Genomic DNA, 25,972 nt, shown 5'->3' on the forward strand with positions numbered 1-25,972 from the left:
AAATAAGTTATTTAAAAAAATGAAAATTATAACGATTATAAAATGTAATTTATTTACTTAATATTTATAATAGAAATTAATATGTAAAAATAATAATTAGTATTATAAAATATATATGTTTAACATTTCCGTTTTAAATTGAACTCATCTGTAAAATTTATAGCACACTGTGAATTTATATTTTTAGGTAGAACAATAAACGTGCTAAAGCCTCTATTAATTTGAACATTTTTTAGTTTCCAATTTTTTGTGATCAAAATTTACAGCGATAATTATTATAAACGTTTATCATTTTATAGTTATTACCTGTTATTTGCCACTGTGATACAATTTATTTTAAACAGTAATTAGTTTTTTATGTTTAGCTCGAGCCAATAACGTCTATTTACTCACTCATACAAACATACCGTGGTGTTTTATTTGATCAGAGGACGCTGGTATAAAAATAAACCGCCTAAAGAGATACTAATTTCTATTTTTCCTTGGGGGAGGCTATTAAAACGTAATCACGTATCCAAAAACCACACAATCAATATTGCACTATTGTTGTCATTTAATTTCGTTACATTGTCAACCGATCACGTATCCTCCTCCTCCCGTATTGCGTTACCGCCCTATATCACTCTATATGGATACATTTAACCGAATTATACGTCCCTGTGTAATAAAAATATTAACTGGGACTTATTTTCCCGGTGGGGGGGGGGGGGACAATATAATAACAATAATAATAAAAGAACGGTTGGGTTTTTTTTCACCGGCGGTTTTCTGTATTAGAAAAGCGACCGACACAAACGTACACATAATCGCCATCTGCCTCAGCGCAGGGTACTCATCTCTATTGTCAGGGGCTCGCGCAACGGAAGGTAAACAGTGCGGCAGCGGCGAGGACCATCATGACCAAATACATAAAATATAAACGGGGACAACAACAATAATAATAAAAAAGAATAGTGGAACAATAAAGAAGGAATAATAATAAGAATGTAGGGTTGTGGCCGCATGGAGGATACAGTAATATATTAGCTAGTGGTTCTGGTTGTTGTAGGTGCCAGGCAAAGGGGCGAAACCATATTTGGGAGACGCTCTTTGGGTAGGCGGAGCGTTGGAAAAAATTGCATGCATAAGCAAACGGTTATTAGAATTTGAGTTTCAATTGCAAAATACCATTCAAGTTACGGGAATTCAAAGTTTGTCATTCAGAACTTTCCATGTTTGTACACGTTACGCGTTTATCTATCCATATCGTTAAATTACAACCGATTTGTAACGGTGCCGCTGTCAAACTATAGAACCTTTGTGAGTCGTTATCGTTATTCATTTAAAAAAATAAAAACGGGGATCCAAGCAAGTGTATTTAGGTCTGATACTGCGAAACGCATGTTCACTACCACCACCCTCTTGTACACACACCATACAGCTCACCGTTATTCACAGTACAGTCGCGTGCCGTCGTAATCAAAACACGATTCAAATTCGTAGCCGCGGATAATTAGTGCAAATCGGAGAAAAAAAAAATACTCAAAGGAAATTATAATGCTGTGCTGTTGTGTCGTACTCGTTTGCGCCGTGTGTTTTTTTGTGTTACCAAAGGGGTTGCGGTTGGGGACATAAAATATGCCCCCTTAACGACTACATTACATCGGTTCCGAGCAATTATTATTTTTATCATCTCTTCCGCACATATATGCGAAAATAAACTTGTGGTGGTTCGAGTGTACTCGTGTAGTTTCTTTTGAAGTCGCTAATGAGAGTTAGTCTGAGCGCATTCAAAAACGCAATTGTAGGCAACGGCAAATGAAATTCGTGTGACCGATCAGCAAAAGGTCTTTATTTATTTTTCTTAGTGTTTAAACGATCTCCGGTTATGTTTTTTACATTAATTCACCGCCGTAAGGACGAGTGCCCACTTGCTTTGCATTGCAACCGTATTTTATAAGCATACGCTTTATGTAAGTATATTTTACAACAACTTTTTGTGCTTTCAAAGTAAAGCATTGAGTGAAAAAAATATATATTGTGTTCCAGAGGCATACATTAGGGAAAAGTTTATTTAACGTACAAGTATAAATGTACGATGGGTATGCGGCGTATCAATTTGAGTTGAAGTTGTGTGTGATTAAACGATATTCGCCGGGCTCATTAAAGTTAAAAATGCACAAAAGAACTTATTTCTTTAAAGCAAACAGTTTCAATAGGTTTTCGAATATTTATTTCAATCATTAATTCTCATAAAAAGGAAAAATGTAAACACGTACGCTTTTAATATACGCCGTTTCCGACCTTTTTTCTGCTAAATACATTTTATGTTTACTCGAAAATAAGGCTGATTTCTTTACCTATAAAAACTGAATAACATTATTTTTATTGATTGACATTGTGTTCGTCTTGAACGATAGGTACTTTTAATAATATTAGGAACACTTTTGATCCTGTAGAGTAAATAATACGCCTGTTTAATATAAAAATCGTTTTCAAACATTGTTTTTTTCTTTTTTCGCCGTTTCGGTGTGTGACCTCTCGATAACCCGTAAAATATATGTGTTTTACTCTTTTGACACTTGCCCGTTCATTGTTAATGTACAAACTCAATCGCACAATAGGTAAGCCGGTATTTGAAAAGTGAAACCGTACATCATATCTATTTCCTTGAATTGAGAAGTGGCGCTTATTCTCCAACGGATACTATGTGTAAATCAATTTTGTTCTTTGTGTTCAAACACATATAATATATTTTCTTATCATCAATAACTGATATATACGCTAACGTACTCAATCGGCGATTTTTTTCAGTTTGTTGTTATATCGTCTTTAGATATTTAACTTGCATAATAAATGAAAAATTTGAGAACTCTTAGGAATTAAATGAATGAAAATACCTGTAATATAAAACGAATATTTGAATTGGCATTTTTCCACGCCCTGCGCTATACTTGCACGCGGTTTTACATTGAGTTCGACAAGTATGTATTTTAACTTTAAGTCATTGTTAATTTGACTCTTTTACCACACCAAATGATATTATTATCTAGTATTCAGTCTCGTAAAGTATTTGATAAAATGTGTTTAAATAATTACGAAGTATTTAGAAAAGTTTAAGATGTATCTAACATATGTATATATTTTTAAATGTAAATACTGTTTTTAATACTTAAGAAAAATAAACAAATTATTGAAATTTAAATGTAAGCGTGCAGTGATAATGTTGCCTGGCAGAATCACAAAACCACTGGTTTTAAATATATTCATGAATTAAATATACATGTGTATAGAATTTTTGATATATCATTGTACCAGTTTTCTGGATACAATTTAGCATTTGTGGAGCATAGGGATAACAGGAATTTTAAATCTTATCTAAAAATACTTGTGGGTTGTAACGTTTCTTACTGATGAAACTGTGTATATGACAGGAACAATTTAAAGAAAATAGCCCTTGTATTTTGCAGTTTGTGTTAAAAACTATTAAACGATGTTTTTAAAGGAAAATGAGTATTAATTAATCCCTTGAATTACCACGGGAAAAGTAACATATCAACTATGTTAAAATTTAATAAAAATAATATTATTCTTTACTTGTTATTTTTTGTACTAGACATTTTAATAAAATATGGTATTTAAAATTTACTGGTTCATTAACAACATTTCCAACATAACTTAATATTTTTTAAATGAAAACATGAGTTACTTAGTTAAAGACTAATTAATAATCATAGAAAGTATAAAGTTTTGTTATCACGTTAATGGGCTATTGTTACTTTTCATTTGAAATTAAATCAAGGAAAGTATTTATACAAAATATTTAAATAAATTAAGAATATTTGTTTTTCTATTTAAATACAATATTAAAAATATTTTTCACACCACTTCTAGTCTACAGTATTTTAAGTGCTTGATTGTGCCGTTTATGGTAATGATTCTCTAGTAAAAATTATAAGATTTATACATTTGGTGTATTGTATATTCATATCATACAATTACACTTATTACAATACACAATGATTCTTTTAACGTTAATCAAAAATTTTAGTGGGAGTTCTTGTTACTATAACTCCCACTTAAATTTTTAGTCAAAGTTAAAAGAATTACTGTGTATAATATTTGAATTACATAATGTATTATATTATGTAATTCAGTGAAAACTTCATACTACAAAATATTAAAGGATTAACAAAAACAAAAAAAATTAACAATGAATGTTTACTAAGTATAATTTTTTTGTTTTTTAAGTATTTGTTATTTTAGCATTAAAGAGTATTTTTTCTATTAAGTAAGTATTAAAAATGATTCGGTCTCATTAAGTTGCATCTTAAAGGATCATATAACCTATGGATAAAAATATTATGTAGTATGTATATTTATAGGATTTTCAATTAAGTCACTAGTGCCACATAAGACATTATAAGATCATAACTTTTAAAAAAACTAATTTTAAAAAAATGTCTAGTGTATGCAAATACTAGTAATATTACCAGTGAACGAATACCACTGAGTTTTTAAACAAAAATTTGTCTAAACTAATTTTAACAAGTTTTAGTTATTATTCTTACAACAAAGAAAATATCTAAATTATGTCCTACTGTATTATCATAACTTTTGATACGATTTTAACTGGAAAATTCGAATTTTCAACACAAAATAATTTATTAAAATTTTTGTGTTACTTAATCATGAAAATTTTTACATTATTACTATAGAAAATTTTCCAAAAGAAAATATGTAGTAACTTCATGTGCAGGATTAAAATATAATTCAATGAGAACTTTAAAAGATGAAAAACTCTTAACTGTTCATTTATTGGCGAAGTCGCCCTACTTAAGAGTTAAACTGCATTTAAATACATTTTATCTTATTATTTTATAGTATAAAATATTAAAATGTATTTTTTATGTTTCAGGTGTTGGGTCTTTACGGAAAAGGGACGTGGGGGTCCGTCAAAACGTTGCTTGGAGCTGGGGTGGGGGGGCTCGGGCCTTTCCCTTGTCGAGAAAACGAACCTTTCTGGAAAATGCCTCATAAAGGTAAGTTATTTTTGTTATTATTACTAACATCCTCTCATAAAATCTAGGCTTGCATTTGAGATAATAGAAACATTTATATAGCTCAGTGTAACGCAAAAGAACCTCAGTATCTACAGCACAGAGGTACAAAGAGTTCCCGACTAACTAAATAAGCCGCTTGAAACTCCATCAGGAAAGGCCTCCATTAAGGGGGCAGCAGGACCTAAGGCTTGGACCTTGTATTTGCAAAAATAATTATGTAAATTATACTAAAATTATGTTATTTCCCTGTGAAAATCCTAAGGAAAGACCCTGAACTCTATACTACGTATAACACAATAGATTTTATACGCAATTTTTTGTTTGATACAGAAATTAGTAATTAAAATAAAATATAACTTATAAAAAATTTTAATTGTGATATGTAACATTAAGATATGAGTTTGTTTTTTTTTTCCAATAAAACAAAATGTTCACAAATTATTTATTTACTTTTAAATGTTAATTGTCATTTTATATATAAAGATTATGATTTTTTTTTCATGTAGTATACACGTTAACAACATTGGAATATATTTGATGAAATGATTAATGAACATCATGTCATATTCTTTTTTTCTTGTGATTTCAACTGGAGTTGTATAAAAATTAATTCATTATCTTGAATCGGCTTCGTTTTTGTTATTTGTTTCTTTTATCTGTCTGCTATCTTATTTTTTGGTCGCTTACCTGAAGGATCGATTCAAAGCAAAGTGACGCTTTTAATGACGAAATTTGATAAAGTACACATTATTATTAATACAAGAAAAACAAGTGGAAAGGAATAGAAACCAGTTTTAATCAGTTGACATGTGACACTGAGTACATGAAAGGGACAGTACTGTGTGAGGTTGTATAATAATATGAGGTTTTGTCGGGCTCATTTAGATATCTTGTTTCAATGTTTTTATTTTTTTGCCGCACCCGCCTTCTCCATACGAGTATTAAAGTGTATTTGTACTTAAAAAAATCTATAATAATATTAGTATAATATAAAAATAAAATATCTTAATAACCTTGATATGAAATAAAACATGTAACAGTCATCTGTCTTCATATGCGTCTTCAGATCTTTGTCTGCACATATAAGTGTAGACTCAGTACAAACAAGCCGCCGTAACATCAGAGAAGTAGTCCGGTTTCTTTGCGGCTGTCTTTTCTAACAAAAAATATTAACTGTATGAATTCCAAATTATATTTGTACGTTTTGATTTGATAGTACGTCTTCACTGTGAATTATTCTCTTTCGAAAACACCAAAAAAAATGTTAAAGCTATAGTGAATCAAAAAAATTATCACAAGTTGTAGTAATTTATTTTATTGTTCACTGTTATGATTTTTTTATTCGATAAGCTGTCAATAAATTTTAAAACTCTAGTTAAAAATTAGCCCCTTGTTTTTACTATAGTTAAAATAACTAAAAGTACATGTTTAAATACCAAACAAGATATGAACACTAAAAATGTTTTCTTTATCGGTTTTTTGAGTCCATTAACCTCTTCCTCTGAAGTAGATCGCTACAGCCAATAGCAGCGGCCTACTCCAAAGGAAGAAGTTTCTTAACCATTGATACTCGGTTGCCGGAGATAGGTATGGCGACTCCAATTAACAACTGATCTCTGTGACCGAATTTCGTATACGAGACAGTGCACATCAAACACTGCCGCGTTAGCAACTCGGGCACACCGTCCCTGTTGAAAATTTTATGTAAAAGTATTAAATAATTGTATTTAGTATGAATTCAGAAATATTTGGAAAATAATTTCTTACATTCAAAACCCTATCATCCTGAATCACCGCATCCACACCCTCACGGGATCCAACAGACAGGTGTTGGGCGCACGTCGAAGAGCACATAAGAGGCTTTCGAGGGACTAGTTGAGGGGTTTGAGTCGCGATTTCTCCATCTCCGATTATCGCACCTGAACAATGGTGGTGGTTTTATTTCTAACGGCGTTCCAACGACCCCCACGCATTTTTGCCGTCGGGTAGATTGACTTACAAAAATGCCAAAGATATTATTATATGCCATTGTTCAATCGTAAAATATATATATAAATTGAATTTAGCAATTAATTTCGAGTAGAACGTTTACTGATACAATGTTCTGAATCTACTAAAGATCTTTAAAGTACAATTTTAACTATCGTAGCTACTTAAAATAAAAATTTCATCGTCTTCTCAAAACGAACACGATAATTTACACATTTGTTATGGTAAATTTTCCTATAGATATTTCTATGATAATAATTCAACAATAACATCACGAAGTAAATACAATAGCGTTGAATTCATGCAAGTAGACGTACACGTACTTCATATCACTTTTGGAATTCTCGACCGATCGAACTTGCATATTGTGTGTGTAGCTTTGCTGAAATTCATATATATTTGGAGGTGTCGGGTCGTTAAGTTTACTGTAAAGAGCGCGTGCGTTCGGTGGCACGTTGCCCCGGTAACGTCCGCTGAGGGTACGTACGATGATGATTCCCTCCCATCATATCAGAGCAAAAGTAGGATTTCCGTCGTAGGGGATACTACTTTGGCTGGGACTGGGCGGGGGCGAGGGGAATGTGCAAAGAGAGGTTACCGGACGTGCTGCCGGAAAAACGCTTTCCTATACTGCCGCCTGGCATCAAGCCGGAATGGCCGGACGACACACACTTTTCGTCTTGCCCTCACCCGACTTTTAGGCCATCTACTCTGCACGCTTGTGGATACCTTTTCACCGCAACGGCTGGCGTGTAACGAGCACTGCTAGTAGATTATAAATTTTCCTGCAGGCGTGTACAAGCGGTCTTCCGGGATGAAGTTTACACCAATAAAAAAAACTAAAAACAATTTTTTATCCCTTTTTTCAACCAAATCATTGTTTTACAACAAAACAAAAGTTACAAGACGATTGATTTGCAGTAATTCTATAAGTTTATACATTTTATTTGTTCAACCAATTCGTAGAAACTTTTCTGATAAATGAACGATCTTAAGGGTATCAGTTTCCATATATTTGTGTGATTGAATTGGATAAATACCGAAAAAATAATAATGTACAATGAATAGTTGGTAATATTTTGATATAATATTAATTCGTTTAGCAAAATAAACATAAGAGATAATTCATTTTCCAAAATGTCGTCAATTTAAAGGGTTAGGAAGTGGTGGTAATGAAAGTTGTAAAAAAAAGGAGTTTTTCGAAATAATTGTTTTTTATAATGGTTTGATTTATTTTATATGACAAATTATACAAAGTTATTATGTTATAAAAATATATATATATTTTTTTAAATAATAACATAAATAAAAGTCTTTATTCAGTCACTAGTATGCTTTCAATAAGCTGTATAAATTCCATTGAAATCCGTCGAGTGGTTTTTTTGAAGTATAGTGGTCACTGACTATTGAGGGGACTCCATCAAATAAGAGCCATAATTTGGTTTACAATAAAATATATTTTTTAAATTTTGCTAGACGTAATTGAAACGTAATATAATGACTTTGTATTATTTAAAATTAATTAAACAACTGTCAAAAAAAAAAAAACCATTTTAATAGTTTTAACTCGTTTTTCACCACTCTGACTACCTATAACCCTTTAAATAAAAATTTATACTCGATAAAACAAATAACATCGATAGCGCAAAATTTTATATATAATTATTTATTTTAAAGAAAATTAATCTTATTTCAACAATAACATAACAAAATTTATGTGATGAAAATTTGATTACGAACATGTATATTGCTCTTCTACAATAGTTTTATTTCTTTCATAATAAAAGTATTCTTAGTGTATATTACTACTAAAATAATTAACAAAATCAAAATCCTGAACATTTTCTACCTCTTTTAAAATTATAGATGATACTTGTATTTAGTTCAACGGGTTGAATATATAAACTCAAGTCATAACTTCAGTAAACAGACTGTTGTCGGTAATCAGATTGTTTCACTGCAGCAGACTCTACACTGATGTGTCGAGTGCACTCCGACGAGCGCACGTATGTTTCTCAAAAGCCAATTGTCACTCGAGTGCCTGAAATTAAATTCAAAAGCAATAAAAACCGTTTTGCTGAAATACGTTTCGATGTAAATAGAAACATTGTGCTGGGGCGCTTACATGAACAGAGGGTTTCTTTTTGCTTTACCAACATAATAATGTATACTATTTATGTACTGTGTAACAAGTGACAAATACCCCCACGCTCAATACAAAATGCCTGTGTGGGGTTGTAAAGCCTCTTCAACTCTTTCATAAATGTGCATGTATATATGTATTAAAATCCTTTAAGAAGATTTTATGAAACCTTCAGTGTTTATAAGGGAGCCACAAATACAGAATCCATTTGGTTTTTATCCGTTTTATAATTTTAAAACCCCTTAAATTACTTTGTACCATAATGAAATATAACATTATAAAAAGTTTTATTGTGTATTTTTTTCAACGAGATTGAAAAAAAAAAAGAAAATTCAGCTAATGTAAATTTTTGTATTAGTTATAATGGTTTAACATCGTTAATGGGTATTAATATTTCTTTTTTAATAGTTATTCCTGATAACTTGTTGGGTAGATGAAGTTTTCTTAAGGCTTTTTTCAACAATAACAAAACAATAATGAAATTGCGTCAAAGCACAAATCCTCCATGATTGTTTTATTCATCAAAATCACTCTAAATTGAATTATTTTTTTAACAAAACTTAAAGGTGTAGTATTTTTCTTGTTAAATTTTTCTTTATAAATCTTCTATTTTAATTACCATACACAATGCATGTATTAATTTATACTCGACTGCGAGTCGGTGCGTGTGGGAACCTACACAGTTGGCGTTGTCACCGGGTGTACATGCTTTTTTCTATCTCTCTCAGTCTTTACTGTTGAGTGACAGATTCAATTTGCTTCCCTGCTCAGCGTCGAACAATAAAAACGGCTACTGTATCGAAAACCTACGGCGTCGACGGTAACGGCGCATAATATTTTTGTCGCCACGGTTGGGTACACATTGCACACGAATTGGGTGTGTGGTGTGTGGGATGAGGGAGGACGCGAAGACTTCGGGCTACCGTTTGTGTGGTCTTCTCTTTCTGTACTGCAATCATTTTTAATACTATTATTATTTGTTGATTTCTATACGTCACATAATAAAACATGTGTGTTTTTTTCTTTTCATCTAGACGATTCGGATCATTGCAATATGACGGCAGCGGCCGCTGCGATGGTGCAGAGCTCAGCAGCTCTGTTCGGTTGTTCGGCGGCCGGTCACAGTGGCATCAATCAACTTGGCGGTGTTTACGTCAACGGAAGACCTTTGCCTGACTCTACCAGACAAAGAATCGTCGAGCTTGCACATTCGGGTGCTCGGCCGTGTGACATATCTCGCATACTACAAGTTTCCAACGGATGCGTTTCAAAAATTTTAGGACGGTAAGTGTCTCGTGATGAAATCGCTGTGATGACATTGTAGTACTTAGAGGATATCCGCATTTTGCGACACTCGTTGTATTTGAACCGAACTCGTTATTTGGTCGAAATAGTCAATGTTATAATTGCGAATTCACCATAAACAAATCACGAATCAAGTATTTTTCAATTTTTTTTTCTCTTATTTAAAGAGTGTATTTGAACGGTTATTATTACATTTTTTTTATTTACGATTAAACACTCGATTTGAGTACAAAGGTACTAATTGATATATACTATCTGTTAGGTCAACTAATAATGTTTTTTTTTTTTTTTAATTATATATAAATACGCACTGGTGGTTTTGTACATTCCAAGCGGTTTATCGTTGTAGTATATAAAAATAATGTAATTAATCCGAGCCGTGTTATTTAACACGATATCTATATATTGATTAATAAAACACAAGAAACATCGGTTTCAATAATATATTTCAATGCTTGTCATTCTAATTATAGCCGCCTTTGCCATTGAAATTATTCAAAGAGATTGTAAAAGAAGTTTTTATTTTTTGTCTTGTAGGTATTATGAAACCGGTTCGATAAAGCCGCGTGCCATTGGTGGCTCTAAGCCTCGCGTAGCCACCAATGGTGTAGTGAATAAGATTGCCGACTACAAACGTGAATGTCCGTCCATCTTCGCATGGGAGATCAGGGATCGGTTGTTGTCCGAAGGAGTATGTAGCAACGATAACATACCAAGTGTGAGTATTGACAATTTATCAATTAAGTGTATTATTTAAGTCCTCGACAATTATTTACACCGCACGCATGTTGGCAGTAGGTGTTTTCATTTAAAATTAAATTCATTTGTGGCTGAATTTATCATATTTTTGACTGATTAGACGTTTTTATTTCAACGAAAGCCGCTGAAACATAAATCTAACATGGTCAAACAACCGGCGAAAAATTTAAATGGTTCTCAACTAGAAAATATAGAATTACACGGTTAATCAACTACATTCATATAATTAAATTATAATAAAATTCTATTTATTATCACTTTAACTGATCGACTGCTTTGCCATTTAATTTAATCTGAAAGCTGGAAAAACACCAATAATATGAATCGTACTGGTATAAACTGTATTGTACGAGATGTGTACAAATATACACACGGTGTTTTGAGGGATGAATTGAAATAATTTTTGAATTTCCACTGTTATCGCACAATGCACGAGGGTATCCTTTTTCGCGGTGGGTTCAAAATAAAATCATAGTAGCCTAAATCGACTCGGTCAATAAAACGCCCACAGTTTTGCCCGGAACAGATACTTTTGTCAAAAAAAAACATATATAATAAAACGTAAAATGTTTCTCGTATACGTCCATAACATACGCTCATATATACAGACTTTTGTTAGCAGTTTTCACGGGCTGTCGCACCCAATCCCTAACACAATGTATATACACACACACTATATCTTTCGGGAGGGTTATTGCGGAATTACTTTTTAATACTGCAGTGAAAAAGGACAGTACAGAGGAGATTCTTATTATATTTCATGCGTCTGTGTATTATACGGCAAAACTATAGTCATAATATCAGCTTGTATATGCGATCATCCGGCCTCTTGTGCGTTTGCCGAAGAATGTACATTTTCATGGAGTGCCACTTGTGCGGGTCCGGTTCTATCATCATTGTGCGTGTATTATTGTGAAAAAAGTATTATGATTGTACATTAGTAATTTTTTTTTTCTTATGAACAACTACTATGCTGTTATCCACACGAGATAGCGCAACGACAACGATAACTTGCCGTGTATAATGCCATCGTACGAGCAGCATGTTTTATTTTTCAAGTGACAACAGCTGTACAGTTTTGCAAATATCTCTGTCAAAAAATCGCTGCTCTTTAAGAACCAACTGTAAACCGTATAGTGATGGATACCGGAAAAAAATGTGTTGAAAAATTAAACTTTTGTATACATTTTTATAAGTGGTTTAAAATCAAGACGAAAACACCAAGTGACTAACATCTAAACAAACAGTAATATTATGAACGATGAAGAATTATAAGTTCTGCAATTGTCTGATGCGTTTTTAGCGTGAGAACTATTGTAATTTAGATATTCGCGATACACAAATTCATGTAGTTTAGGTAAGTGTGCATTTTGTTCCGCGGTTGTTATAAACACACTTGACATACAGTGCCACTCGAAGAAACGGTAGTGTAATATCGCGCTGAAGAAATACTCGAATAAATTGTGGTGGTTTTACAGTAATTGGACATTTGGTTAGTTTAACAATCGGTGCAGTGCCAATTATTGTGAAATGCGAGAGAAAATGAGAATGGAATTATTAGAAATGACGGTCAAAAAACACGATTTGGAAACGAAAGCGTGTTCAAGTGTCCATAGCAGCACCGCGATCTCTTGGGATGTGGGCCATTAAACTTACCCCGCGGCACCCAATGTCGAGTGTGTGGTGGTGGTGGTGGTTTTCTCCCTCTTTGCGTATGCCATTTTCAAATGCATACTTCGACCAACCGGAACAATTATCAAAAACTTCACACGAGTATTTACTGTTTCGCAATACTAAAATAATGGTACACTAGTATTTTACTCTTACTACGATCAAAAATGTTAAATGACAGTAGTATTTATTCTAGTAGCCATACAACTCGATGACAACAAACTGTAAGATATCATAAATGAAACAGAAAAATGATCTTGGAACGGCTCTAGCGCTTTAATTTCGTCTCGTATTTTGTTTATCTATTTGGTACACGAATAACGTATTGGGAAGTTGATATTTAAAAAATCTCAACATTGCGATCTGACATTAAAGAATAACAAACCTTGTGGTGGATATAAAAGGTGTATTGTATTATACAACACAAAACGGAAATATTGCCGTGGCGACCAGTGGGGCGTGGAAAATTATTGCGGATTGGTCGGAAAAGCCGCGGAAAACATGGCCGAATCGGGAAAAGCCTAAAACATCGATCCGTATCGGCAGAATCGTCGTGGTCCTGATAATTTTCATGATCTTTAAATAGTAAACTATTGTTGCTTTTAAATTTCAATGTGGTAAGTGTGTCATCCGTAAATGTTTTTAGACAAACAGTTACGACATTAGCAACGCACTTGGTGATATTTTCGCCTTTTTTTTCGTACTCGCTGTAACATAAATACACGTAATGGTGTGTATGTACATAGTTCTTGACAAGAGACGAACAGCTTTGAGCTCCCCTTTTGATATCCATCGCATAACAGGGGTCAAACGTGTCCGAAGCCCCGAGACGGCGGTAAGGGTCATCCGTCATCACTGAGCTTACATAAACGTCAACGATAATGTTTTAGAAAACAAAAAAATAAAGCGCGTACCACACCCTACTCGTCGGGTGCGATTGAAAGTCTTCTGTTTAGGGGTCTTAGATATGATTTTGGTGTCAGGTTTACTTGCATACCGAAGCCGGCTGGGTAGTACTCGGTAATTTTATGGTTATTAACTACCTATTTACTGTATGTTACCATTTGTCATACAAATGTTTTTAGTCCGCACAGTTTTGTAAAACGAAATGTCTTTCAATGATTGTGAACAAAATAAACTTTTCCGATCGAATGTAATTAATTCATCATAATTTCCACCCTTCACCCTCGGAATTTTTTACTTTTTATTTTTTCGCCCAGTCTTCTGGATAACCACAAATAATAGGCTTGTCAACATTTAAGGCCCATTGTTAAAACAGTTATTCGGAAAAGCCCACCAAGCAGCCGAAAGGAATTTAATCGGATTTTGCATTTGAAAACCGCAGAGTCAGTGTTAATTAAAAGGATCGAAGCTCTTTAGAATTGAAATTACTTGTACTACAGTGGTTCCGAATAGAACTTAATAAACATAAAATTTACTTCGAATTTACTTACAAAAATATATTCCTATTCATTTTTAATTTTTTTTGTAAAAAAAAATCCTTTATTAACATATTCTAAATAAAATTAGAGCATTATTGTGTTTTATTTTTTTAGATATCTTATTAATAATAATAATTACTATATTAATGGTACATCTTTTTTAGCTAGATGGAGTTGATTTTTTTACTTGTTTTTATGTCGCTTTATGTAGAACTAGTTAATTATATTAATCCTATTGTAATACACATCGAAAATAGATATAATTTGAACATTTTCGATTCTCACACTTTCACTCGTGTTTGTGTAGAAATATTTGATATTTATCTGATATGGCATTAGAGTTACAAAAAATGAAATTTTCAACGTCGGTTCTTAACATCAGACGTGCCGCGAGATTACAAAATCCCGTGCCCGTCTCGTGGATCGGGTTTTTTTAAATTTTTGAACAAAAAAAAATGGGTTTTCGGTCGTCTCCATCCCAAGTCAAACGCAGGCTGACGTATCAAAACCACTCGCCCTGTGGTGGTTTCCAGTCGGATGGTCCAGAAGAATGTCGTCCATAATAAAGATCAGCTGATTAGCCCATCTGGCGTTGGCATAGCCTTCGCGGAATATAATGAATTCTCTCCCAAACCTCCAGTCTACCGCCCTTGCACATAAACATACACATGAGTATAGATTTTAAATTCGTCCCTTTCTCCCACACACACGCGCGCACGCTCTTTAACACATTATTATATTACAAATTACCGTCGACCAGATTACACAGAGCTAATGCTATTAAAATCTATACACCCCGTTGTACTTCACTACAGCCCTCCTGTCCAAATTCTTATGTCACACCATCCGCTTCTAAATTTACTCTTGTAAACGCGAAAAATCGGCCAGCCGGAAAACTCTGACGCTCGCCTGCAGGCTCCCTCCCCGCTGGATAACGTTTTACATTATATGCATGTATATTATATTTTACATTGTTGTCTCCTCCGCAGTTTTTAAGCTTTTTGTAGCATAATCGAATTGAACATTTCCTCTTCTCTTTTTTTGTGATCAAAAAATTTCCTTAATCCCATCTACCCCTTCTAACTTTTTATTGTTTCGTTTTGTGGCGTGTACCCCCTATGGCCCATAATCATATCAATTCGAACTCGCGGAACAAACGCAATCCGGTTTCACGCTGAGGTTACACAATACACCACATATTGCAGTCACCAAAGCCAATATAATAATACATTTTATTGTAATCGCATATACTAATGTTTAATCCCTCAAAATAGCATGCGATCGACTTAAACTTTTTAAGTTCAATTTCAAACAAAAATATTTACCGTCAGTCTTTTTTTTTGATTTTAAATTATTTGAATTTATGAAAAGAAAAATTGTTCCAGTGTATTGTAAGGGTTTTCGTTATTGGTATTGACATTACTCAGTTTTGTAATGTCAAATTTATTACCCAAAGGTAAATGCTTCTGCTATCTTTGACGATTAAATAAAAGCGATAATTTAGTTCTTCGGCAATTTAATATGATGTGATAACATAGACCTAGAAGATTTCTTTTGTGTATGTGATATTGTCACAGATTTTATTGTTGCACACGTGTTTCACGCTTCACATCTCATGAACGAATTACACGTGTGTAACGGATCAATGAACAGTGTATCCAACATCAGTATTATACGACGCGTGATCCGTTATCTATTGTTTTCTCATCCCTACAACTTGTATATTGTGTACGTTTATTATTACATGGATGTACTGTTGCATAATTAATTTCATACAATAGAGATTATAAGCTTGAATTTGACACTTTCACGTTTGAATCATTCATGTAAGTCTTCCATATTCCATTTTCCGCAAAATTCCATTTAAGTCGGACATTAAAAAGTCAAACTTGTCGTAATGCTTTTTTAAACGATTTCAGTAGTAAAATAACGAATAATTATAAGAAATATTTTTTGTCATATAATTTCTTCTAAAATCATAGTTATACATTTGATTTGCACATATTTTTCAACTTGCATTTATAATTTTTAATTAAATTCTTACCAGCTCTTATAATGAGATCATTACAAGTAAATTTTTATTACATATCAATAATATATTTTTCTTTTGAATCACTTTTATAATTCAATAAGTCATCATTTATTTGATAAAAAATATTCTAAGAAGTAAATAGAATTATTATTACGTAAAGTAATTAAAATGTTGCATAAATATCAGTACCAACGTAAACGCTAAGGTTGCTGTTTTCATAAGTTTGATCAAAAGTCAAACGTATTAAGTCAAAAAAAAAATAAATGGTAATTTGCATAAAACTAATTTGGTTTTAATAAGTGATATATCTTTAAATAAATATATACACTTGTTTTAAATTAAGCATTGTTTAAGATTTATAGGCATTTCCTATTAAGTATATATTTTTATTCTGTTAAAATAAATAATTCATATTTGGCGTTCTTAAAAAATCTAATTTATGAATACATTTTCTTGGAGATATAAATTTTTATTTTTAAGTACACTTGCAATAATGATTGCTCCGTTCGATAACACTGTTGAATCTCTACATATTTACCTTTTCGTGTTTAAAAAATGTTATTTCATCGAGCTTGGGGCAGTGGTAAATTGGTGGGCCGATGGCTGTTAATTTTAGCGGAGTTCTCCTCTTCATCGCCATAAAACGTCTCTGGTCGACGTTATGCAGCATAGTCGTATTACACTCATATATTACACTTGTTATTTAACTGTTTACCCCTCATCAGTCTTCCCCGTTGTCGTTATTTTTATCCCGCAGGATTTATGTCTCTGCTGTCACTGGCAATTCGCCACTCTCTCTCCCCAGTCATCGCTTTTGGCACCCCCCCGGGCTCTACCGGCGTCAGAAACTGCAGGAAAACCCCAAGACTTACGCACAGTACAGCAATGGCAGCAACCGTTTACGTAACGCAATTACACTTAACGAGTACGACGTTTCACGGTCCAAAAAGCATTTCGGCTTCTAATATCATAATATACTCCTCGGCATACGTGTATAATAGTAATTTCATTTTTTTTTCATCTCAACATGAACTTTGCAACATCCTTGTCGTTTAAGATACAATATTTTACCTTGGGCAATTTCTTAATGAAGTTAGAAAGTTTCGATTACTTTGTGCGATATATCAAGTGCCAGCATTACTGCGGCCTTGCGCGCAGTGTACCAACCCAACCGACACAAGACAAGAGAAAAAATGAAATAGATAAATAAATAAACAGGCATTATTTTATTTTTATTGATTTTTTTACATTTTTATTGTTTACAAGGTATAAGTAATTTTTTTAAGTAAAAATAATTCTATACCCTCGCATAGGGTGAAATTAACATCTCGTCTTTTACACAATGCGTGCTTGTAAATTAAAGGGAAAAAAAAGCTCATCAAAAATCGGTATTCGTCTCGGTGCCCGGTGTTTGCATGTCGAAAAACTACATCGTTATTCCTTGAGGGGTTTTAATATAGGAGATGTTTGGACGGCGTTGAATAAGCAACGAGTGAAACTAACTCACACTGATATCATTGGAGCTGAAAAACAAACAAATATTTTTCAAACCCCCTTATTTTATTGAAAGGCTCGCAATTACCGCACAACTATAAGAGAATATATTATGTACATTCTGCGTGTAAGCATGTTGCTTTGCTTTGGTTCTGTTTTATTTTTTTTAAACGCTCTCCTTTAACACAAAATGTTTGTTTTATTGTGTTTGTTCAATGACTTGGCCAGCCAATACTTCATTATACGACGGTGGCCACCCCCTTCGTACGCATTTGTCCAAATTAACACACCGATTTGCACACGAACAATGCGCGACCGTGTGCTAAGCAAACTGATTAAACATTTTTTTCCACATTTTTCGCTCGACCGATCATTTTCATGTACGTTAGGTTACTACTATACGCGTATTGATCAGTGTTGGCGCGTGTATTGTTTGTACAACAACGACTATTGTTTTTTACTCCTATGAATAATTAGTATTAGTAATTGAAATTAATTTTGTCTGCTGTTTTATAGGTGTCTTCCATCAACCGAGTTCTTAGAAACTTGGCAGCTCAAAAAGAACACCAGGCGTCGTCAGCTCATCAAACTAGTGGTATCGGTGGTGGAGCCGGTGGTGTTGGAGGCACCGCTGAGTCCGTGTACGATAAATTGCGTATGTTCAATGGGCAAACCGGATGGCCCTGGTATGCAGCACCACCACCTCCGGGACCGGGTGCCCACGGAGGCACTCCATCACCACATCATCCAGCTTTAATAGGATCTGCTGGCCACCATCCTGGCAATCCAGCTGCGTCGTTGGCTGCCACAGCAGCGTCACTAACCGTATCCAGAGACGACATACAACGAAGAGGTAATCCATTTATTCTTATTAAATTCATCATTGTTCAATTGGGTATATACTTAGTATCGAAAAAAAATAATAAAACAATAAAACAAACTTCCTTTTTTTCAAGTTACACTATTCAGCATGTTGAGTAAGTAAGAAAACAGGTCAGTTGTTTACAGACAACAAGAACAATAGAAACCTATTTCCTTACCTACTGAACACCCTATATAACCTAGTACACGTTCATAATTGTAAAAATATTTAGTACCACATCAATAAACGAAAATGGGAAACACTTTTAATTTATTAGGAATCCAAAAAAGTCTACAACAGATTAAAACATTTTTATTTAAAACAACAAATGTATTTTACTTGAAGGTGTTTATTTTGGGGGAAAAAAAATAAAAACTTTTCCAACTTTTCATCATCGATTTGTTTTTTATTTTTGGGTTACACTTTACTATCTATAAAAATACAAATTATCCAAGATTAAAAATGCTGTATAAATTCTGGCCCCCTGCCCGCCTGACAGTCGTAGCACAATGACTGGGCTGGTCTTCCGGCCCGGCGCACACGACCCTCGGTTTCCGATAGGCTCAACTTGGACCGCCTCCTATCCCCTTGTCCCTTTCACTTACACAACACACACCACGGCCACCCATCAAAATGCAACACTCGCGCACTCTCTGTTCAGTTAACATGGTGTTTTAAATTTTGTGTCCCTAAAAATGAAAAAAAAACTGATGCCAGTAATATTTCTAATCAAAATAAAACATTTTTTTACGTTAATGATAAACCCAAATATTTCTTTAAAAATGCGTAAAATATTATTGGAAAAATGACACAACACGAATGAATCCATTTTCAAGTAACAATTGTTTATAAACAGGAACTATAATAATATAATTTATAGTTAATAAAATAGTAACTTAAGAAACTACATTATTACTCAACAGGCACATAACTGTAATTTATGTCTATAATATAACGTCGTTACATTTTACATGCAGAATAATATAATGTGTTATTGTAATATACAAGGTGCTCAAAAAGTAATGAAACATGTCAATCGTTACAAACAATGATAATAATGGAAACCCGTTTCTTTACTTACTCAAATACAATTAATAGTTGTACATTAGACATATATTAATACATAACTTATCGATAATTAAACGTAATAATTAAGATTAAATTATTGATAAATTTTTTTATCTTATTAACTGACTGGGTTTTTTTCAGTCCGTTGAAAAAAACTTTTAAACGCAAATAATTCATTAGTTGAGTTTCATGCTTTGTTAAGAATAATTTTCTCATTAATTTTAAATAATAATATGTCTATTGTATTTACTATATGGTTGTCATGTAGTAAACGTAGAACAATTTGATCAGTTGTAACACATTATTTACAACAAATATTGTTCGTGTTATTTATTTATAAAAAAATATCTACATTTATTTGTTTATCGGATTTATAGCAGCTGAATTAGCCCCTGAAAGTACGTCAGATGGCAACTCTGAGCACAACTCTTCAGCCGACGACGATTCCCAACTAAGACTTAGACTGAAAAGAAAATTGCAAAGAAACAGAACAAGTTTTACCAATGATCAAATAGACAGCTTAGAAAAAGGTGAAAATAATCATTACTATATGCTATGAGATAAATTGCAACAAGAAATATTCAGTTAATTAAAAAAACGTTTTGTATAAAACGATAATTTTACAATTTTTAACACTAGGAATGTAACCAAATTTAACTTTTTCTGTTTTATCAGGAAAATTTTATTATGAAATATTTATATTAATTTGAACATTTTACTTTCAACTAACAAAATTTAATCAAATATTTTTGTTTTTGATAGCTCACATTTTTAATCGATAAATTTTGAATATATTTTAGAATTTGAAAGAACTCATTATCCTGACGTTTTTGCCAGAGAAAGGCTGGCAGACAACATATCACTGCCAGAAGCTAGAATTCAGGTAATTTAAGTGAACATATTTATTTAAATTACAATGATCACTATTTATTAGAGAAATCTACGTTATAATTTTATTTAAAAATCCATAATCATTTTAAGTATTATTTATTTAATCTAAGCGTTTAAGTAACTGTTATTACAAAAACCATACAATTTACACAAGTAAGAAAATCGTTGTTAAGATAATAACTTCATCAAAATAATATTGTCATTATTGTGGTGTGAAATTTTTGAGCGGGTGTCAGTGGTGGCGACAATGAAAACCACGGGCTCAACGAGGTATTGATTTTGAAAAAGGGGTAACCACCCCTCATAGGATTTCTATGGGTATGCGCGCCTGCGGTTGGTTACCGCCGCCTGACGTTCGCTACGTACAACGGCATTCCAGTGGTTGACGATATTGCCATATTTTTAAAATTCCTCTCCCCTCCTCATATATTCTATACAACTAAATAAGGACTATAAAGATTAGCGAAAAATTGATGATTACTATAAAGTAAATGCGCATAGAAAAATCTTCATATTCTTTTACTGCCTTAGTATGTTTAACGTTAAGTGATAATTTCGATACGTTTTTATTGTTAACTTGTATATATAACAATAGTTTGAATAATTATCTTGAAAGAATATAGGAATGTGTTAGGATGTTTTTATTCTATCAAAATTGCTTTTCTACGGCAGTATGTAACAGTCGGTTTTAGAAAAAAGAATAATCTATTTGTGCCACACAATTTCATTAAGGGCAGTTCAATTACCACTGTGTGGTAATTGTCGTGTTGCAGGTCTTTGAGAAACTGTCCTCTCTATTGCCGGACATCGAGGACCAATGTCAAAAATAGTCTGATTAATCGTGATCCGCCCTCTTATGTAATGATAATAAAAGACATATGTGGGGGTGGCCATAAATTTAACAATCGCAAAGGGACAATCGAAGCTGGTATTCAGCTTACCCCAATTGTATAGGCATTGGGAAATGACCTTTTAAATGTACCCTATTATAGGAGTGTGCTGCGGACTCAATAAAAACAACATCATAATTTCTGAATTAGTTAAAAAATTACAAGGTTTTTTTTTCAATTGATACATTAATATTTGATAATTGCGTTATGAGTTATAGAATTTATTTTTTTTTATCAATTTATTCGGTTTTTCTTATAAGTCGATTAACAAGTTCAATTTGTAATATTTATTTTTACGAGACATTTTTTTTTTTGTTTTGAGCAATTGGTAAATACATTTAAAAAATGAACCTAATTGTCAGCTTTTAATTGAGTAATTTAAAATATGCATACTTGTATTAATAGTAATCAAAAAACAATATAACAAGTTAAATGAATGTATATTAACTGTTTACTGTTTAAAATATGTTCTGTACGAGCTTTTACTAGCCATCAAGATAATTAATGATATGAATAGGCAAGATCATTAGTTTAATTAAGAACTAGAAACGGTAAAATTTCATTCTGTATGCACGTTAGTAACCAGAAGGTAACAACACATTAATATATATATTTATGTTTGAATGAGTGTTTTACGCGTCGGTGAATCTTCTGAATGATTATATGTATACATTTAGTAATAAAGACATATACACAGTGGAAATAAAATGCATCGGTAGGGCGTATGTTTGTAATAAATACTAATGGTTCCACATGATACGTAAAAAGCCTAATTTATTAACGGAAAAACGTGGAGTATACTTTTTAAGCCCTCCGATTCGAGTGGTTTGTTTATTAACTAAATGGTAACAGTACAATAACGATTTGTGCAGTATTGATCTCTGGTCGGTTTGTATGTATTTGATGTCACTGAAATAGTATTCCATTTCTATTTTAGGTATGGTTTAGTAACCGAAGAGCGAAATGGAGACGCGAAGAAAAACTGCGAAATCAAAGGAGAGGCGGTAGTCTGGACCAGCAAAACGGGAGCACTCCGGCCGCACTTTCTTCGTCTTCAGCATCCGTCAGCCCTCCGGCAGTGACCACTTCGAACGCGGGTGGCAGTGCCAGCGGAGGCAATGGAGGTACCATCGCCACTCCGGGAGGTCACAATAATCGTTTGGCTTCAATTCAAGCGGCTGGCTTTAATCATATGTATCAGTCTATATCTCAACCGATTGCCACTATGTCAACGGATAACTATGGGTAAGTAAGCTCTAGCAAACTAACGTCCAACTCGAATCTAGCGACACATATTTTTCATTAATAACTTGCGTTTGTCAATTGTTAACCTTACAGTTCCATGTCGAGTATGGTAACTAGCGGACACCATCACCATCACCATCATCATCACCCGGCAAGTTCTTATCCATACATGTTCCACCATCCTCCACCTGAGTCACTGTATAACCACCCTGTATCGTCTGCTCCTCGAGTACCTTGTCAACCAGCTCCAGCACATTCTGTCAATGCCAACACCCACCCCGCCGCATACCCGACGTCTAACCATCACGCATCGAACACGTCACCCGGAGCTACCGCAGGCACTGGTAAACATTTTAATTATTTAATTATAAAGCGTGTTAATTGATAGTGTCAGAAATACACTGGAAACGATCGGCTCATGTTTACAACGATTTAAAAGAGTTTCTTTGCATAGCACATTTACTAAAACCAATTATTCACAAAGCGAAATATTAATTTGAATTTAAAGATTTGCGTTAAAAAAAACACATTAGATAAACATTCCTTTACGTTTTTAGGAGTGATTTCTGCTGGTGTATCGGTGCCCGTTCAAATACCGCTCAGTCAAGCACCGGAGCACACTTACTGGTCCAGATTACAATAATTACCGAAGCTATTAACTTTGGTTAATGTACGTTAACTTGTAGTGATCTGAATTTGTTTTGTAAATCAAAAATATATATATATTTTTTTTTTTTACAAAATCATTTTTGTATAAAGTTTTTATTGTATAGAAATCTGAAGTCTTATATTTTAATTTGCTGTGCATTCGTTTTTTAAACATGTATATAATTGTTTCAACCCTCTAATCCAGAGAAATACATTATAACTTAACGTAAAAATATATAACATTATTATTAATATTACAGCATAATAGTACTTACGATTACAAAGTTTAAAGTTATTTTAATTTATTTCTCTTTTGTAAACTTTCTTAACAACAGTTTTCTTTAATGACCTTATTTTAACTTTTCAGAACTTTAAAAAAATGATTACTAATAGGTTGTAATATTATTGTAGCTAAAGTGGTCAGTTTTTTTTTTAATGTATGTATTTATAATGTAACCATATTTTGTATTGTGAATTGGTCTCGCAACAATTCACAATATGTACAAAAATTATTTATTAGTAAATTAAATGCGATTTTCATTAATTGTTTTGTTTTTTTTTTTCATTGGTTGACCTAGTAATGGAAATATTTTATAATATAAGATACTAATAATGCAAGTTGTCTATTATAAAATCAATATTAATATCAACGTCAAAGCTAATGTCATAACTATAGTCATAACTTAGTAATTTCTATTAAAGAAAGGTAAGTGGTAATTATTTCTTCAGTCTCCTTAGTTTCAGTGAAAAAAACCCAGCACAGGGGGGTCGCGGCACAGTGGTGACGTGGCATAGTTGGATCAAGTATAATGATATCTGACAGTGATTAAAATCACTATCAAAAATAAACGCTTCGATGCAAATCTTTAGATAGTGTTTAATTTTAAAAAAATTGGTGTTTTATTCCAAAAGCTACTTGATCTGCTGGTTCCTTATTAATATCTCGATTAAGATAAAGTATGTCGAATGAAAAAGGGTTTATTAAAAAATATTATTTCTCATAAAAAAATTGTGTGGATCCATAAACTTTTCAATAAGTTATAGCATTATAAAGTTAAATATAATATAAATAATAAAATCGAGAATTTTCACACGAAAATAGCATTCGGTAGCCATTTTCGCCGTGAAGACAAGTCCAGAGGTCAAATTTTTTTTTTTCAAATTAAAGTATATTACATTAGCTTTAATTTAAGATATATATAAAAGTGTCAGACCTTCCGGAACATTTTCAAAAGTTAAGTTGAAAAAGTTAATTTTTTGTGAAAAAGTTGTCATTTTAAATCCCCCCCTTTGGGCAGACAAAAAGTCAAATTTACAAAAAAAATATACCAAATAATAGGTAAAGACATCAAGCATCTATAAAAAAAAAAATGATATTCATATATTCATTTTTGAAAAAGTTATGACAGTTTTTAGTAAAAAAAATTGAAAAAATTTCGAAAATTAGCGATTTTTAAATTTGTAATTTTTTTGGAGGTTTCCCCCATTTACGGGGAACGAGGGAAATTTTTTCAATTTTGAAGGGTAATGTCTTCGACTAGATACGATTTGTGATCTTTTGACGTATCGTTGAAAGAAATCCGTTCGGTGAGAGCTGAGAAAAAGTGGTAACAGACACAAAAAAAAAAAATCATAGTAAAACCAATACCTTCTCAGCTTCGCATCGAAGCTAATAAATAAATTAAGAATTTAGTGTCAGTTTTTCAAACTATGTTTTCAGTTTTCAAAACAATTTTACACGTGCCCGCATGCGCGAGAAAAATCGCTTATTATTTTATCAAAACATGTTAATAATTATGAAATCCTACATTTATCTTATTTTCCTATTATTATAATAAAACTGTAGGTAATAGTTTTGCCAAATATATCAGCAAAAGTGAATTAATAATTTAACTAATTCATTTTACGTAATTGCTTTAAGATATTTATTTAGTTTTTGTAAAACAAAACATAGATATTTTTTTTGCGTAAAAAAAAATTATAGACTTTTTAAAACTCAACATTTATTTTCAAAATTGCCAAATTTGACAATGACATATTTTTCGAAATCTCTAAAATTGAGGCAGTTATTTCATTTTTTGGTGCTGCTCCATTAACTAGATTAAAATAAGGTTCTTTTGAAGTATTACATATTAAAATCAGTCCAGTGTGAATTGAGAATTTTCACGGATAAATATAAAAAACAAAACACATTTCATTATAAAACAAATATTTTCTCACCTTCACATCGAATCTTAAATGAAAAGTTATTACGTAAATATAATTATAATTTTAAGTAAATAAATTATGCCACTATGTAAAACTATTAAGTAGCAAAAATATTTTCTTATTTAGGAGGAATTCCATACTTTAATAATATGAAATTGTTATTATGAAGAACACCACATGCAATGGTAGGCATTAAAAGTTAAAAAGTTAATATTTTTTTTAACTTTTCAACAAAACTAGTTGATTATTTTTCTAACAAATTTTTTAATTTAATTTACCGTTA

The 25,972-nt window shown here is 32.4% G+C and overlaps 2 protein-coding genes across 5 annotated transcripts in view; both read left to right on the forward strand.

Annotated features, from left to right (window-relative positions):
- The window catches only part of LOC126896722 (paired box protein Pax-6-like), a 31,242-nt gene extending 7,674 nt beyond the window's left edge, over positions 1-23,568 (forward strand). For 3 of the 4 annotated variants that reach the window (XM_050669746.1, XM_050669745.1, XM_050669744.1), the window contains exons 2-10: positions 4,898-5,021; positions 10,209-10,458; positions 11,017-11,197; positions 18,394-18,730; positions 20,185-20,337; positions 20,608-20,690; positions 22,526-22,833; positions 22,927-23,177; positions 23,391-23,568. In XM_050669746.1, the coding sequence (XP_050525703.1) occupies positions 5,009-5,021; positions 10,209-10,458; positions 11,017-11,197; positions 18,394-18,730; positions 20,185-20,337; positions 20,608-20,690; positions 22,526-22,833; positions 22,927-23,177; positions 23,391-23,476 (1,662 nt within the window). In that variant the 5' untranslated portion in view covers positions 4,898-5,008 and the 3' untranslated portion in view covers positions 23,477-23,568. Of the gene's footprint in view, positions 1-4,897; positions 5,022-9,582; positions 9,741-10,208; positions 10,459-11,016; positions 11,198-18,393; positions 18,731-20,184; positions 20,338-20,607; positions 20,691-22,525; positions 22,834-22,926; positions 23,178-23,390 lie in introns of all 4 variants that reach the window. The other variant, XM_050669748.1, reaches the window with a different exon arrangement.
- Positions 1-25,468, forward strand: part of LOC126896731 (uncharacterized) — a 395,864-nt gene extending 370,396 nt beyond the window's left edge. Inside the window, exon 4 of the transcript XR_007701915.1 lies at positions 24,958-25,468. The gene's annotated coding sequence lies outside the window, so the exon portion shown is untranslated. The remainder of the gene's footprint in view (positions 1-24,957) is intronic.
- The last annotated feature ends 504 nt before the right edge of the window (positions 25,469-25,972 follow it).

Source organism: Daktulosphaira vitifoliae, unplaced genomic scaffold (genome assembly GCF_025091365.1).
Source record: "Daktulosphaira vitifoliae isolate Bord-2020 unplaced genomic scaffold, ASM2509136v1 Scaffold_1, whole genome shotgun sequence".
Taxonomy (NCBI): Eukaryota; Metazoa; Arthropoda; class Insecta; order Hemiptera; family Phylloxeridae; genus Daktulosphaira; species Daktulosphaira vitifoliae.